This window comes from Abrus precatorius, unplaced genomic scaffold (assembly GCF_003935025.1).
Source record: "Abrus precatorius isolate BTA unplaced genomic scaffold, Abrus_2018 Scaffold11, whole genome shotgun sequence".
Classification (NCBI taxonomy): Eukaryota; Viridiplantae; Streptophyta; class Magnoliopsida; order Fabales; family Fabaceae; genus Abrus; species Abrus precatorius.
This window is the reverse complement of record NW_020874303.1, coordinates 2,578,564-2,590,767: the sequence shown is the minus strand read 5'-3', so window position 1 is coordinate 2,590,767 and position 12,204 is coordinate 2,578,564. Positions and strand designations below refer to the sequence as shown.

The 12,204-nt window shown below is 34.6% G+C and overlaps 4 protein-coding genes across 7 annotated transcripts; 2 read left to right on the top strand and 2 right to left on the bottom strand.

Moving 5' to 3' along the window:
* Positions 1–245: 245 nt before the first annotated feature.
* Positions 246–4,283, top strand: LOC113854766. 3 transcript variants are annotated; one of them, XM_027485971.1, is made up of 9 exons: positions 246–472; positions 1,196–1,221; positions 1,515–1,599; positions 1,685–1,894; positions 2,734–2,856; positions 2,934–2,991; positions 3,078–3,151; positions 3,543–3,631; positions 3,717–4,283. In XM_027485971.1, the coding sequence occupies exons 1-9, from the start codon at positions 320–322 to the stop codon at positions 3,784–3,786; spliced, it is 888 nt and encodes a 295-aa protein (XP_027341772.1). In that variant the 5' UTR covers positions 246–319; the 3' UTR covers positions 3,787–4,283. The 3 variants fall into 3 exon arrangements, with proteins under 3 accessions (XP_027341772.1, XP_027341773.1, XP_027341774.1); XM_027485972.1 differs by having other exon boundaries at positions 265–445; positions 3,717–4,184; XM_027485973.1 differs by having other exon boundaries at positions 272–472; positions 1,479–1,599; positions 3,717–4,184.
* Positions 4,284–4,317: 34 nt separating this feature from the next.
* On the bottom strand, positions 4,318–5,143 carry LOC113854767 (small heat shock protein, chloroplastic-like). The gene is made up of 2 exons (XM_027485974.1): positions 4,907–5,143; positions 4,318–4,808 (listed from the first exon to the last, which is right to left on the bottom strand). Exons 1-2 carry the CDS (start codon positions 5,124–5,126, stop codon positions 4,318–4,320), a joined length of 711 nt encoding a protein of 236 aa, XP_027341775.1. The 5' UTR covers positions 5,127–5,143.
* Positions 5,144–6,878: 1,735 nt separating this feature from the next.
* Positions 6,879–8,218, bottom strand: LOC113856310. The gene is made up of 4 exons (XM_027488085.1): positions 8,075–8,218; positions 7,740–7,847; positions 7,275–7,339; positions 6,879–7,179 (listed from the first exon to the last, which is right to left on the bottom strand). Exons 1-4 carry the CDS (start codon positions 8,156–8,158, stop codon positions 7,032–7,034), a joined length of 405 nt encoding a protein of 134 aa, XP_027343886.1. The 5' UTR covers positions 8,159–8,218; the 3' UTR covers positions 6,879–7,031.
* Positions 8,219–9,228: 1,010 nt separating this feature from the next.
* Positions 9,229–12,081, top strand: LOC113854981 (pentatricopeptide repeat-containing protein At3g62890-like). Of its 2 annotated transcripts, none has more exons than XR_003502813.1 (2): positions 9,229–11,802; positions 11,944–12,081. XR_003502813.1 is itself a non-coding variant. In XM_027486366.1 (2 exons), the coding sequence occupies exons 1-2, from the start codon at positions 9,300–9,302 to the stop codon at positions 11,628–11,630; spliced, it is 2,229 nt and encodes a 742-aa protein (XP_027342167.1). In that variant the 5' UTR covers positions 9,229–9,299; the 3' UTR covers positions 11,631–11,676. The 2 variants fall into 2 exon arrangements, 1 of the variants encoding a protein (XP_027342167.1); XM_027486366.1 differs by lacking the exon at positions 11,944–12,081 and having other exon boundaries at positions 9,229–9,850; positions 9,953–11,676.
* The last annotated feature ends 123 nt before the right edge of the window (positions 12,082–12,204 follow it).

Here is a 12,204-nt window from a genome sequence, read left to right as displayed (position 1 = left end):
AATATATATCATACCTTAAATTTTTTATAATTAAATATTTTACTTTAATAATATTAGTGTCATGCTACACATAAATTGGGAGAATAATAAAGAAAAATGAAATATTGCTGCTAACAAAGTAAATTGAAAGGTCAACGAGGTTAGACACTTAGACCTAAGAAGTCAAAGAAACAGCGTGCCACTCCCATTGTTGGCCACGTGGCAATTGTTTATAGGTTGAAGTGTCGTGGTTGCGCAAGGGGTTTCTGGTACCCAACAGAATCTACTGCAGAAGAGCATTTTCGGCACAAGTTTCAGCTTTTCGTTTCGGAGATGGTTAATGTTTGCTTTGAAAGGAACAAGAATCGACGAGCAGAGAAGAATTGAGAAGATGTGGATTTGGTATCATCGGTTGGTCCTGTTCTGCATTGTCTGTGGCCTCTGTTTTTCTCCGCAGTTCACAAGGGTTTCTTCGACCTTACACACTGACAATGTAATTATTAAAAAAATTATCCTTTTTTTTTAATTTGTTTCAGTTTTTTCAAATTTTCAAAATTTCAAAAATACCCACTTTTCTTTTGGTGAGAATTTTGCTGAATTTAATCATGGGGTGTTTGGATTGAATGATTTTGGATTTGGATTAACATAGAATGGAAGCCTAATAGTGTGAGGATTTTTGGGTCATTGTCTACACAAATCAATAGGTTATTATGTATTTTTCTGCTTGAGAAATGGGAATTGAGATTTGCATGCTGTGTTTTAGTTCTTATTATTGTTATGTAGATGCCATCTTTTTATTTGCTGAAGGATTCCCATGGGCTGTTTGGATTACCTGAATTTGAATTACTATAGAATGGGATTGTGAATTGAATGTGAGAGGACTTGTTTCATTTTCTGAAGCAAACAGTAGCTTTATTTGCTTAATTTGTGAATTTTTCTGCTTGAGAAAAATGAGAAGTTCATACTGTGTTTTAATTCTTATTATCCAGCTATCTCCTTTTTGGATTTTAATATCGATATGCATGTTTTTCAATGGATCACCACACAACTAGTAACCTTTTAAATTAGTTTTGTGGGCCATTTTTTGGACTTATCTCTGGCTTCAAAGTTATGCCCTTGTTTTGTTTTATTTATTTTTTGTTCCAAACTTCTGTGTTTTTTTTTTGTCTAATTTTCATGACAGGATAAAAGTAAACCAATTGTTTCTTTGTTACAGGGTCATATATATTCAAATGCTGGAAGGTGAGTCAGTTTAAGTCTTTGACCGAAAGTATTTTGGACTGGGAGAACATCATTTTTAGTTTGCATTTTAGAGTTAGCTTCTTCACTTCTTGGTTATCCAATTATTAGTAAAGGCGAGGAAATAAATAAATGGTGTGTGATTCGTAGATGATACACACCAATCATTTGTTTCATGTCTGTAATTGATATGCTTTGTTTATTTGTTTGCTTCTTTTACTTTCTTTTGGTCTATGTTTGTGCCTTTCTTACTTTTCCAGGAATTGGTGTGGCTAATATATAATGTCACTGTTCAGAACTCTGAATCAGGATGGTGGTGGTAATCATCAAATACATTGCTCCAGAGAAAGAAGTAGAGCAGCTTGGAAGATCATTCAAGAGGTATTAGAATATATCTAAACAAGTGATTCTCTTAATGATATAACTGATAAGTCTGCATTCTCTTGATTTGTGATTTTTGCTGCAGTATTTGATGCCCTTTGTGGAGAAAGAAAAATATCATATCTCAGGAAGTTGTAAGATTCACCCTGACAATGACATATACAGAGATCAAGAACAACATAAATTTCATATTGATATAAATGAATGGCAGTGTGGGTACTGTAAGAAAAGTTTCTACGAGGAGAAACATCTTGATCAGCATTTTGACAACAGACACTCCAGTTTACTTAATTTGGTATGATTATTCTTGTTCAATATGATTTATTTTTTCTTCCATTGATTGAAAATGGCTTGTTAGAGGAAAAAATCAATCATCATATCATATCTTTAAAATAAGAGGTACAAATTGGATTAGAATGAATAATCAGAATGTCCTTAGTCATTATATGGTTAATATGTGGTATTTGTGACATTTTATGGTCATTTCATGAGGAATGTGAGGTTGTAAATTATAATGCCAAACTGAAGCTCCGGCACTGCTTACCATTGTCTTCTAAAATACTGCCGGTCATGCTGTGCAAAATGCTTGTTTCAGACTTTTCTGAGCTCTGGCTGTAGCCTAGCCTAATATTTAAGAACATAATTCATGCCCCGGACAAGATAAAATACTGAAACAAGTTTGTGTGTTGGTATTTGGTAGTAATGCTGGAAGTAGTTCATTGACTGAGCCAGTCCTTGAGACCTTACTTTCCCAAAAATAGCTAAACCGTCACATCTTTGCTTTATCTTTCACGTTTTAAAGCTCATAGTTTGAAATGAGCTTTTTTTGAGCTCTCTCTCTACATGCTCTCATTTTCAGTTATCCCCTCTTGACCTAGAAGTACCATAGGAAATTTGTGGAAAAACCCTTGTTGGAATGATTTTTGTGGTTGCTATGATTCTTTAACTTGCCTCATATAAAGTAAATGATATTTCACAGCACTTACATAATTCAGTACAGCACAATGTATGAATGGCTGACCATGAAAATTTTTATATAGTAATGCAAAAGATGAAAATTTTGGTAGCTTTCTCTGCTCAATCTGTGATGCAGTAGCATTAATAACTGAAATGAGATTGTTGTTCTTTGTCCAGAGTCAAAGCCAGTGCTTAGCAGACGTATGTGGTGCACTGCACTGTGACCTTGAAATGAATTCTGGATCAAAAAAATCGAAGTGCAATCCTCCTGCTGCTGCAAGAAATAAACATTTGTGTGAGGTATGCTTTTGGTCCATCTATTCATTTTCTTTAACCAAATTTTTTTTTGTGTTTCTAATTTACCTATTTTTTGGTAGAGCTTAGCTGATAGTTGTTTTCCAGTTAACGAGGGCCCAGCGGCTAGCAGACTTCATGGTATTGCAATAAGTTTTTCATTCTTGCAAAATCTTGTGGATTTATGGTAGTTATTGGAAATGTGTCTTACGTTAGCAATTTGACAGAATTCTTCTTGCACCAATTCTGTGATGCACACAGCTGCACTGGAAGTGGGAAACCTTTCTCCAGAGGACGCAGGGTAATTCTGAAATCTAAATTTGGGTTGCCTCCCCCCTCACTTCTTATTTTTGTATGCACTTTAATAAGTGCTTATGGTTAACTTGCAGTAGCCTGTTCAATTTTCAGAAATCTTTATTTATGGTTAAAGATTCAGAAGTCCTGATGAATGTATTTTGAAAAATTGTATAGCTAACGGAAAGCAAATTTTCAAATATCCCATTTAGTTTTTACAAAGGAACGTAGGATATAGATCTGACACTGAAAGCCTTAGTGAAGAGAAGACAAAACATGATATATGCAACTTTGTGATGAAATAGTGGAAATGTATCTGTGAGATGCTTTTTCCTTGAAGTCAAGCTTTAGCAGGATTAAGAGAAATTTTCATTAAACTGGTTTTTTGATGTGTGCAGAAGAAGACAAATGTGTTCTACATCTTTGCTTCCATTTTTCTTGTGATATTGCTGCTACTATACTATCTCTACATTTACTTATACCAGAGGTATTTACTTTGAAACTTCTCACTGATGAGCTTATTTTGGGAAGCTTTATAATGGCCCCAATAAGGTTTGTCTTGTGTATTACAGAGGAATGAAAAGGGAAACTCAAATGCTGAAGCGTATCTCACAAACCAGCAGAAAGAAAAAGCCATCTTAATTGATGGTTCTTTCCCTTTAGAAGTTCTCAACCTACATTTTTACAAAGCAAAGGTGTAACTAACAGAGATATACAGCAAGAACTGCCCTCAAAATCCAGTTTACACCATTCTGCTATTTACAAATTTGAAGGGAGAAAGAGGTCGCCATCTTCAAATGATGTCTGTGTTTTGCTAGTTTGTAAGCCAAATTCTTGAAACCTTTGTGAACACAAAGGGAGTGCATGACAGAATCCACCTCGGTTGGTTGCTTTTGATTGTGCATGACATCACTAACAAGAGCAATAAGATGAACCTTTACGATGTATTATCTTAATCTTTACTAACTTGATCAGGGTTTATTTGTAACCCTTTTAACATCACCTACAGTGATTTGCTTTAAATGGCTTTTTGAGAATTTCCTGCTGAATTTTGAATGTCGTTATGGTTGGGTGGATGGAATAAGGTCTCATTTTATTCCTCATCTCAGTAATAAGATGACAAACACTGGATGTAGCTGTGAACTAACTTCAACTTTTTTTATGAACTTACAATTACTGTACATCTATGTCAATTATTTTTGCAGAGATGTTGCTTTTGGGAATTGTTACATAAAGAATACCATCTTTGACCTGTGCCTTAATTTTATCAAACTCTATATTTTCTGGGAGGGCTATTCTGTGGTTATACCTACCATAGCTATTGGCAGGCCAGTCTTCTTCATGTTTAGTGCTTGATTCTTCATTGCCATTTGCTTGACCTTCATGGTACTCCCTGTTTGCTTTCTCTGCCTTTACAACCAGCATGTTCTCTTCAATGCATACCTTGACATCATTCTTGTTCATACCTGGCATGTTGAATCTCATTTTGTAATCTTTCTGGCCTTCCTTTATTGCCCAAGGAATCTTTCCCTTGCTGTATTCATCATCTCCTACAACTATCCAAGGTGAATTGCTACTGTTAACCAAGGGATCCTCTACCATCCTCTCCATTGTGTCCATCATTTGCTGCACAGTCCTTGCTACTGGAAATTGGTTCAACAACACTGTATAAAAGGACATCATTTGTCAATTGTCAATGCCACTGAATTCAATGCCTGATGAAGAAATAAAAAGAATTGGTTAAGCATTATTGTTCAATTACCTTTAGGTGAAGCTTGTGGAACCTTCATCTTTGGTTGCAGTTGCTGCTGCTGCTTTGCCTTTTGCAAGCTTGCTTCCCCTCCTGTCATAGCCTTAACATTGTTTGAGAAAGTTTTATTGCTTGTGCTTGATAAAGTTAGCAACTTGACATTGGGAAATTTGTTCAATCTAATGGATGAAGTGGGGGCATAGAAGCTCATATTTGGGAGAGTTGAGGCCATTTTTCTGTTAGACAAAGATGTTACAGGGATTTCAATGTTATGGTAAGGCAAAGAACATTGAGAAGATGATGTTTGAATTTATATTTATAGGATGCATTGGACATTTCTGGACCCAAAGAAGCTTTAAAAAATCCCATCTTATGATTGTGAGTTGGGTTCTTGGTGAGATCTAGACTTCTCCACACAATTCTTTAGCGGCCTAGTCTATTTCCATATTTGGATGGGGATTTGGGAACATATTCCGCGTCCAATTTATTTGTCCTTATGTAGGGACCATTCTTTTCAGTCTATTTTTTAATATTCGCACCCTCAAATTTATTTATTTTTTGGGTTACTTCCGAAAATTAAATTTTAAAAATAATTTATAAATTACTTTCAAAATTTTATTTTCGGAAGAGTTTAATATATTCTAAAAATTTAATTTAATTCTAGAAAAGTGATTTATAAATCACTTTCAGAATTAAATTTTTGAAATTAAAATTAAAAAAAAGAAAAAGAAAAGAAGGGGTATAAAAAAAAATTTCGTCATTGAGCTGGAGTAGAATTCCTGTGAATTCCTATATTGGTCCACTTTTGTGATTAGGCCCCCTTAGTTTGTCATTTTGAGACAAGCAGGCAAAACCCTCTTGACCACATTAAAAAAACAGAAAAAGACAGGAAAAATCCTTCCTTATTCTGGCTAAAAAGTGTAATATTACTTGGATTTTCTGAATGTTTAGGTATAAAAAGTTTTTAAGCTAAAGTTAGATGTCGGAAAGTTTGTAAATATACAAAATGAATAATTAGTGTCCTAATTATATATTAATACGTTGTGACCCTTTTCTCTTGTCAATGTTTTCTTATTTATTTTATGGAAAAGCCATAATTTTCTCGTCCCGTAATATTTGTAAGAAATAAAAGACAAAAATAAAGTGAAAGTGAAGTATAAGATGTCAGGATTTTAAGCTTGATCTTCTGTAGAGCTCTAAATTATATTTAGAAATAAATAAAAATCAGGTTATTAAGATATGCATTTTCTAAAAATAATTAAAATTATGAATAAAATTTAAACTTGATCTTCAAAATACATACGAGGTATCATCGTTATAGATTATTTACAACAATTTAATCTTTTACAGTGTGAATTATCATTTTAAGGATCAAAATTTCAAATATACATTAGAAGATTTTTTTTGTTTAAAACATCAGCAGACTACATTGATGTTCGTTTGAAATACTAAGGGATTAATTCATATCCAAAATCTTTTTGACCAGCTTAATATTTCGTGTATCTTTAAAACTAATTATATTTTGGGTGTTTAACTTATTTTGAAGAAATATTTGCCTTTTTTTGGTCCAAGAACTTTTTTATTTTTAAAATTGATGCATTATCCTCTCAGTCATGTTCACTGGGCCTTGAAAAGTGTAGAAAACAAGTTTTAGGAGCAAGCTGAAAGAAGATGATCATTACAAGGGTTTTAGCAGAATGACCAAAAAGAAAGAAAGAAAGAAAAGAGGTTTTGCCATCAGCTAAGTAAAAGGAAGTTAAAAGATTACCAATTCTAATACATGAATATGCAACAGAAAGATACTGTATAATAGTAAAAATACAACCTGATCCAAAATGAAATCAAGAGCTCTACAGAAAATACAGAACTGCCTTTGCAGATAGTTGGACGATCTTTTCCTCATAAGGAAAGAAACAAAAAGGATGCAAAGCATTCCATTAACCTTCCCACCCCCTCCCCCCCTTTCTCTAAATGTAAACTTGTTGCATTGATGACCATAATTCACATTTCATTCAACACAAAACCATCATTACATGTTTCACTTTCAACAAATGTGAAGCTATCAGTGTCATGTTGATAAATGATAACTGCCACCAAATCTCAAAATTGTATTTGAGTGATTAAACTGAAATCTGAATCATTTCCTTCCACGCGGATCCCGACTGAGCCCATATTTCTTCAATGTTTTAATGTAATTTCTCATAAGCGAAAACTTGTTGCTTCCTAGATGATAGAAATAATCCCAAGAATAAATACCGGTCTTATGCAAGTCATCAAAATTGAGTCTGGACCATCCAATTCAACAATCATGCATCACATTCTATTAGCAATTAAATATTGAGACTGAATCTATATCAAATGTAAAAGCTTAAAGTAATACCTCACCCCATAGTTTCCTACTGGTTCTGCAGACATGATTCCCACATGGCGCCTCCCAGATATCACCTGATTCAAGAGAATCATTTAATAAATGAAACAACATTAGAAAAAATTCAATAGAATCCAATTCAAAATTTTAAAAAAGAATGGGATGAGGAAGGACATGAATCTTACTAAAGGCACGTTTGGGTAAATAATGAAGCACTTATTTAATAAGTTTTTATTACACAAGTACTAATGTCATAAATTTGATCAAGAAACTTGTTAAAATAAGCTAAAAAGGCTTATTTGGAAAAGTTACACCAAGAAACTTATTAAAATAAGTTAAAAGAGCTTATGAAAATCATAAATTCCCCATAAACTCCTCCAAACGTCCCAAATTCAACTAAAATCTGGTTGATGAAACTCGTGCAAAAATTTTTCAAACGGTAAAGTTAAAAAGCATTAAAAAAAGTTTTAGGAGTACCTTTTCACCTCCAATTGACCTAATTTTGCCATCAACTGCAGGACTATTAATTCTGAGAAATTCAGCTGATAAGATGAACAGTCTTCCATTGGCAAATTCCACTTCTACCTGAAACAACAAAAAGATTGAAAGAGGAAACAATGACCTATTATCATGTACGAAAATCAACACAGGAAATCACATTTCCATCAATTCTAATTCCCAATGAGAAAAAGCAAAAAATAAATAAAAAATTCAACCTCTCTCAATCCTATGTATTGCAACCTAAACACGTGCAGATTTAAGTAAAATGAATGAAATTAAAGGAAAAGCATTAAAATTGAAGAGAAAGTAACGTGTTTTGGGGCATGGAGAGAGAATCTGGTGAGACGTGCAGTTTGTTGTGGCACTGTGTTGAATCTCCGAATCGCCGCCAGCATTGTTTCTGGAAAGAGAGGTTTTAGCGTTTATTCTCACTCTTCCAATTGCACTCTGTTGCCTTAGTCTTTTTTGTTTTTTAATACTATTTTTACAATAAATTTTTATGATAATAAATAAAAATAAATCCTTTTGAATTTATCAGAAAATAGGCACAATCTCCATTATTAAAATATTATTATTATATAATTAAGAGATCATTTCACATTTTTTTAATCAAAATAAATGATTTTTTCACAACTACTTTTATCAATTTTTTCTGACACATAATATTTCTGTTGATTTAAATTATTGCTTATGCTTATTTTTCTAACCATTCTACTTTACCAAAAGTGGATTGGCCCATCCTATTTCATTTTAGAAAATGGACTTGATGTTCTAATTCCACTCATTCAAGTGTGCATTGGTGAAAAAGTGGATTAAACTATCAAAGATTAAAAAATTTTGAAAATTGAAGAATGGGTTAATAGGGCAATCTATCTAAAATTAATATAAGAAAAGAAAATTAACAATCAATAAAAATTTAAATAATATTTTTATATTAATTATTAACTGATCTGGTAATTAATATAATTAATTATTTTTACATTATAATATTAAAGTGTTTGTAATATTAAAATATTAGTGTTGAGTAAAATGAATTGTCATGAGTATGCATAAAGTCTTTCTAAATTATCCGAATCATATTATAAATAGTTCACTTAGTCTAGATTTTATTATATATATATATATATATATATATATATATATATAATAAAAGAATAATCTTTTATTATTGATATAAGTTTAAAAACTTTTATATTGATTTAAATTTTTTATTTAACTTAAATATAATATATTATAATTTATTATTTTATTAACTAATAAATATAAATTAAATAAAAGAATCAAATTGAATATAAATTTTTTTAGATTTGCACAAATTTATATATATATATATAAGAGTATTTGTAAATTAACATGTGATATAGAGCATGAGCCTGCATAAATATTAAACCATGCATGAAAGATAATGCCACTACCATTTCTTAACCTATGGAGTTCCCTTTTGTATGATTATGAATGGATCAAAGGCGTGTCACTTCAAAAATGCTGTAAAGTGATTCTCTGATTCCTTCTCAACCATAGTCTCTGAGCCCAACAATGAGACCAACCATAAGCATAAACCTACGTATCTTAGAAACACAGTTACAACGATGTCAATGTCTGAGACAATTCAAGCAGATTCTATCTCAGATGATTCTCACAGCCTTTATAACGGACACCTACGCTGCAAGTAGACTCATCAACGTTTCCACTCACTCTAACTTCGTTCCATTCGAATATTCCCTCCGAATATTCCATCACCTTCACAACCCCAACGTCTTCGTATGGAATACCATCATGCGTTCCCACTTGCTCCAAAACGCACCACACCAATCCCTATACTTGTACAAGCTCTTCCTCTTAAACGACGTAGTTCCTGATAACTACACCTACCCTATTCTCCTTCAATGCTGTGCTGCGCGAGGTTTGGAATTCGAAGGAAAGGAACTGCACGGGCATGTTGTTAGGTTCGGCTTTGGTTCGGTTGTTTACGTTCGGAACACGTTGATTAATTTGTATGCTGTTTGTGGGAACATGGCGACTGCGCGAAAGGTGTTTGATGAAAGTCCTGTGTTGGATTTGGTTTCTTGGAATACCCTTTTGGCTGGGTATGTTCAGATGGGTGATGTTGAGGAAGGGGAGCGTGTGTATGGTTGGATGCCGGAGAGGAATACCGTTGCTTCCAACTCGATGATTGTGCTTTTTGGGAGGAAGGGTTGTGTGGCAAAGGCGAGGCGAGTTTTTGATGGGATTGAAAGGAAAGATATGGTTTCGTGGAGTGCGTTGGTTTCTTGTTATGAGCAGAATGAGATGTGTGGGGAAGCGTTGGTTTTGTTTGTGGATATGGTTGCAAGTGGGGTGATGGTGGATGAGGTGGTTGTGGTTAGTGCTGTGTCGGCTTGTTCGCAGCTTTTGAGTGTATGGATGGGGATGTCAGTGCATGGGCTGGCTGCAAAGATTGGAATAGAGGGTTATGTTAGCCTTAAGAATGCATTGATACATTTGTACACGAGTTGCGGGAGGATATTGGATGCTGAAAAACTTTTTGATGATGGTGTCCTCTTGGATCAGATATCTTGGAACTCGATGATTTCTGGGTACTTGAGGTGTGGTTTGGTTGAAAATGCTAAGACATTGTTTTATTCCATGCCAGAAAAGGATGTTGTGTCTTGGAGTGCTATGATATCGGGTTATGCTCAACATGAACGTTTCTCACAGGCTTTGGCATTGTTCCAAGAAATGCAGGTTCATGGAATTAGGCCAGATGAGACTGTTTTAGTGAGTGTCATCTCAGCTTGCACTCGTCTGGCTGCTTTGGACTTGGGAAAATGGATTCATGCCTACATTAGTAAGAATAAGTTGCAAGTTAACGTTATTCTGGGCACAACACTTATAGATATGTATATGAAATGTGGGTGTGTGGAAAATGCGTTGGAGGTTTTCAATGCAATGGAGGAAAAGGGGGTTTCTACCTGGAATGCTCTCATTCTTGGGTTGGCAATGAATGGTTCGGTAAAACAGTCACTTGACATGTTTGCGGATATGAAAAACACCAGGACTGTTCCTAATGAGATAACATTTATGGGAGTTCTTGGAGCCTGTCGGCACATGGGCCTGGTGGATGAGGGGCGCCACTACTTTAGTTCCATGATCCACCAACACAAGATAGAGCCAAATATTAAGCATTATGGGTGCATGGTTGATCTTTTAGGACGTGCAGGTTTGCTTAAAGAAGCTGAAGAACTGATTGAGAGTATGCCAATGGCACCTGATGTTGCCACTTGGGGTGCTTTGCTCGGGGCTTGTAGAAAACACCATGACAATGAAATGGGAGAGAGGGTGGGAAGAAAACTCATTCAGCTTCAGCCTGATCATGATGGTTTCCATGTATTATTGTCAAATATATATGCCTCAAGAGGAAATTGGGGCAATGTTCTTGAAATTAGGGGAATTATGGCACAACATGGGGTGGTAAAGACACCTGGTTGTAGCATGATTGAAGCAAATGGAATAGTTCATGAATTCTTGGCTGGAGATAAGACGCACCCACAAATAAATGATATTGAGAACATGTTAGATGTAGTGGCTGCAAAATTGAAGATTGAGGGCTATGTACCAACCACAAGTGAGGTTTCACTGGACATTGATGAAGAAGAGAAGGAAACTGTCCTTTTCAGGCACAGTGAGAAACTTGCAGTTGCCTTTGGACTTATCACCATTGCTCCACCAACTCCAATCAGAGTTATGAAGAATTTGCGCATATGTAATGATTGCCACACTGTTGTAAAGTTAATCTCCAAAGCATTTAATCGTGAAATTGTGGTAAGGGATCGCCATCGCTTTCATCACTTTAAGCACGGAGCTTGTTCCTGCATGGATTTTTGGTAGCAAAACTGTACTTGCTATTAAAGTGAATGGGTATCCTATGCTTAAGGAAGGAGCTCTCAATTGTTCTGGATATCAAAGTATATAGAACTGAAGATTTTCCAGATTTGGTTTGTTTCCTTGCTGCAGAATCAAATTTGTTCGTTCTTATGCTCTTGTTGACAAAGAGTGACAGGTAGAGTATGTTATACTTCAGGATATATCAATCAAACTTTTCTGAGGTTGATGAACGAACTTTTCTGTGGCTTGAAGCTTCAAGAGTCTGAAGAGAATTGATAAGTAATCAAATGTGTTATAATGGTTCTTGTGGTTGCAGATATATCTGTTGATGTTGATTGAGTTTGCATCGGACAGTTGGCCCTTTTTCTCGGTTAAGTTTGGAAAAATCAAAAAATCTCTTATTCAATCACTATCTCTGAGTCAGTGACCATTCTTGTGAAGCAGCTGGGCGTGTGAAGGGATGTCCTCATTTCTTGTATCTATTAGAAACAAGCCCTCTTCTTAAGACTTGGAGTAAAGTTGATCAGTGATGTTACTGTGTTTTTTGCCATACGCATTTCGGTTGCTTGCTCAGCTT

Bases quoted from the DNA above. Each gene is read 5' to 3' on its own strand.
- LOC113854981 (XM_027486366.1), top strand. From the start codon at position 9,300: ATGAGACCAACCATAAGCATAAACCTACGTATCTTAGAAACACAGTTA. The intron at 9,851-9,952 runs GTATGTTCAGAT...GCTTTTTGGGAG, and splicing joins TGGAATACCCTTTTGGCTGG to GAAGGGTTGTGTGGCAAAGG.
- LOC113856310 (XM_027488085.1), bottom strand. From the start codon at position 8,158: ATGCTGGCGGCGATTCGGAGATTCAACACAGTGCCACAACAAACTGCA. The intron at 7,848-8,074 runs GTTACTTTCTCT...TTGTTGTTTCAG, and splicing joins CTCTCCATGCCCCAAAACAC to GTAGAAGTGGAATTTGCCAA. The intron at 7,340-7,739 runs GTACTCCTAAAA...CTCTTGAATCAG, and splicing joins GGTCAATTGGAGGTGAAAAG to GTGATATCTGGGAGGCGCCA.
- LOC113854767 (XM_027485974.1), bottom strand. From the start codon at position 5,126: ATGGCCTCAACTCTCCCAAATATGAGCTTCTATGCCCCCACTTCATCC. The intron at 4,809-4,906 runs GTAATTGAACAA...CCTTTTATACAG, and splicing joins TCCACAAGCTTCACCTAAAG to TGTTGTTGAACCAATTTCCA.
- LOC113854766 (XM_027485971.1), top strand. From the start codon at position 320: ATGTTTGCTTTGAAAGGAACAAGAATCGACGAGCAGAGAAGAATTGAG. The intron at 473-1,195 runs GTAATTATTAAA...TCTTTGTTACAG, and splicing joins CGACCTTACACACTGACAAT to GGTCATATATATTCAAATGC. The intron at 2,992-3,077 runs GTATTGCAATAA...GCAATTTGACAG, and splicing joins AGCGGCTAGCAGACTTCATG to AATTCTTCTTGCACCAATTC.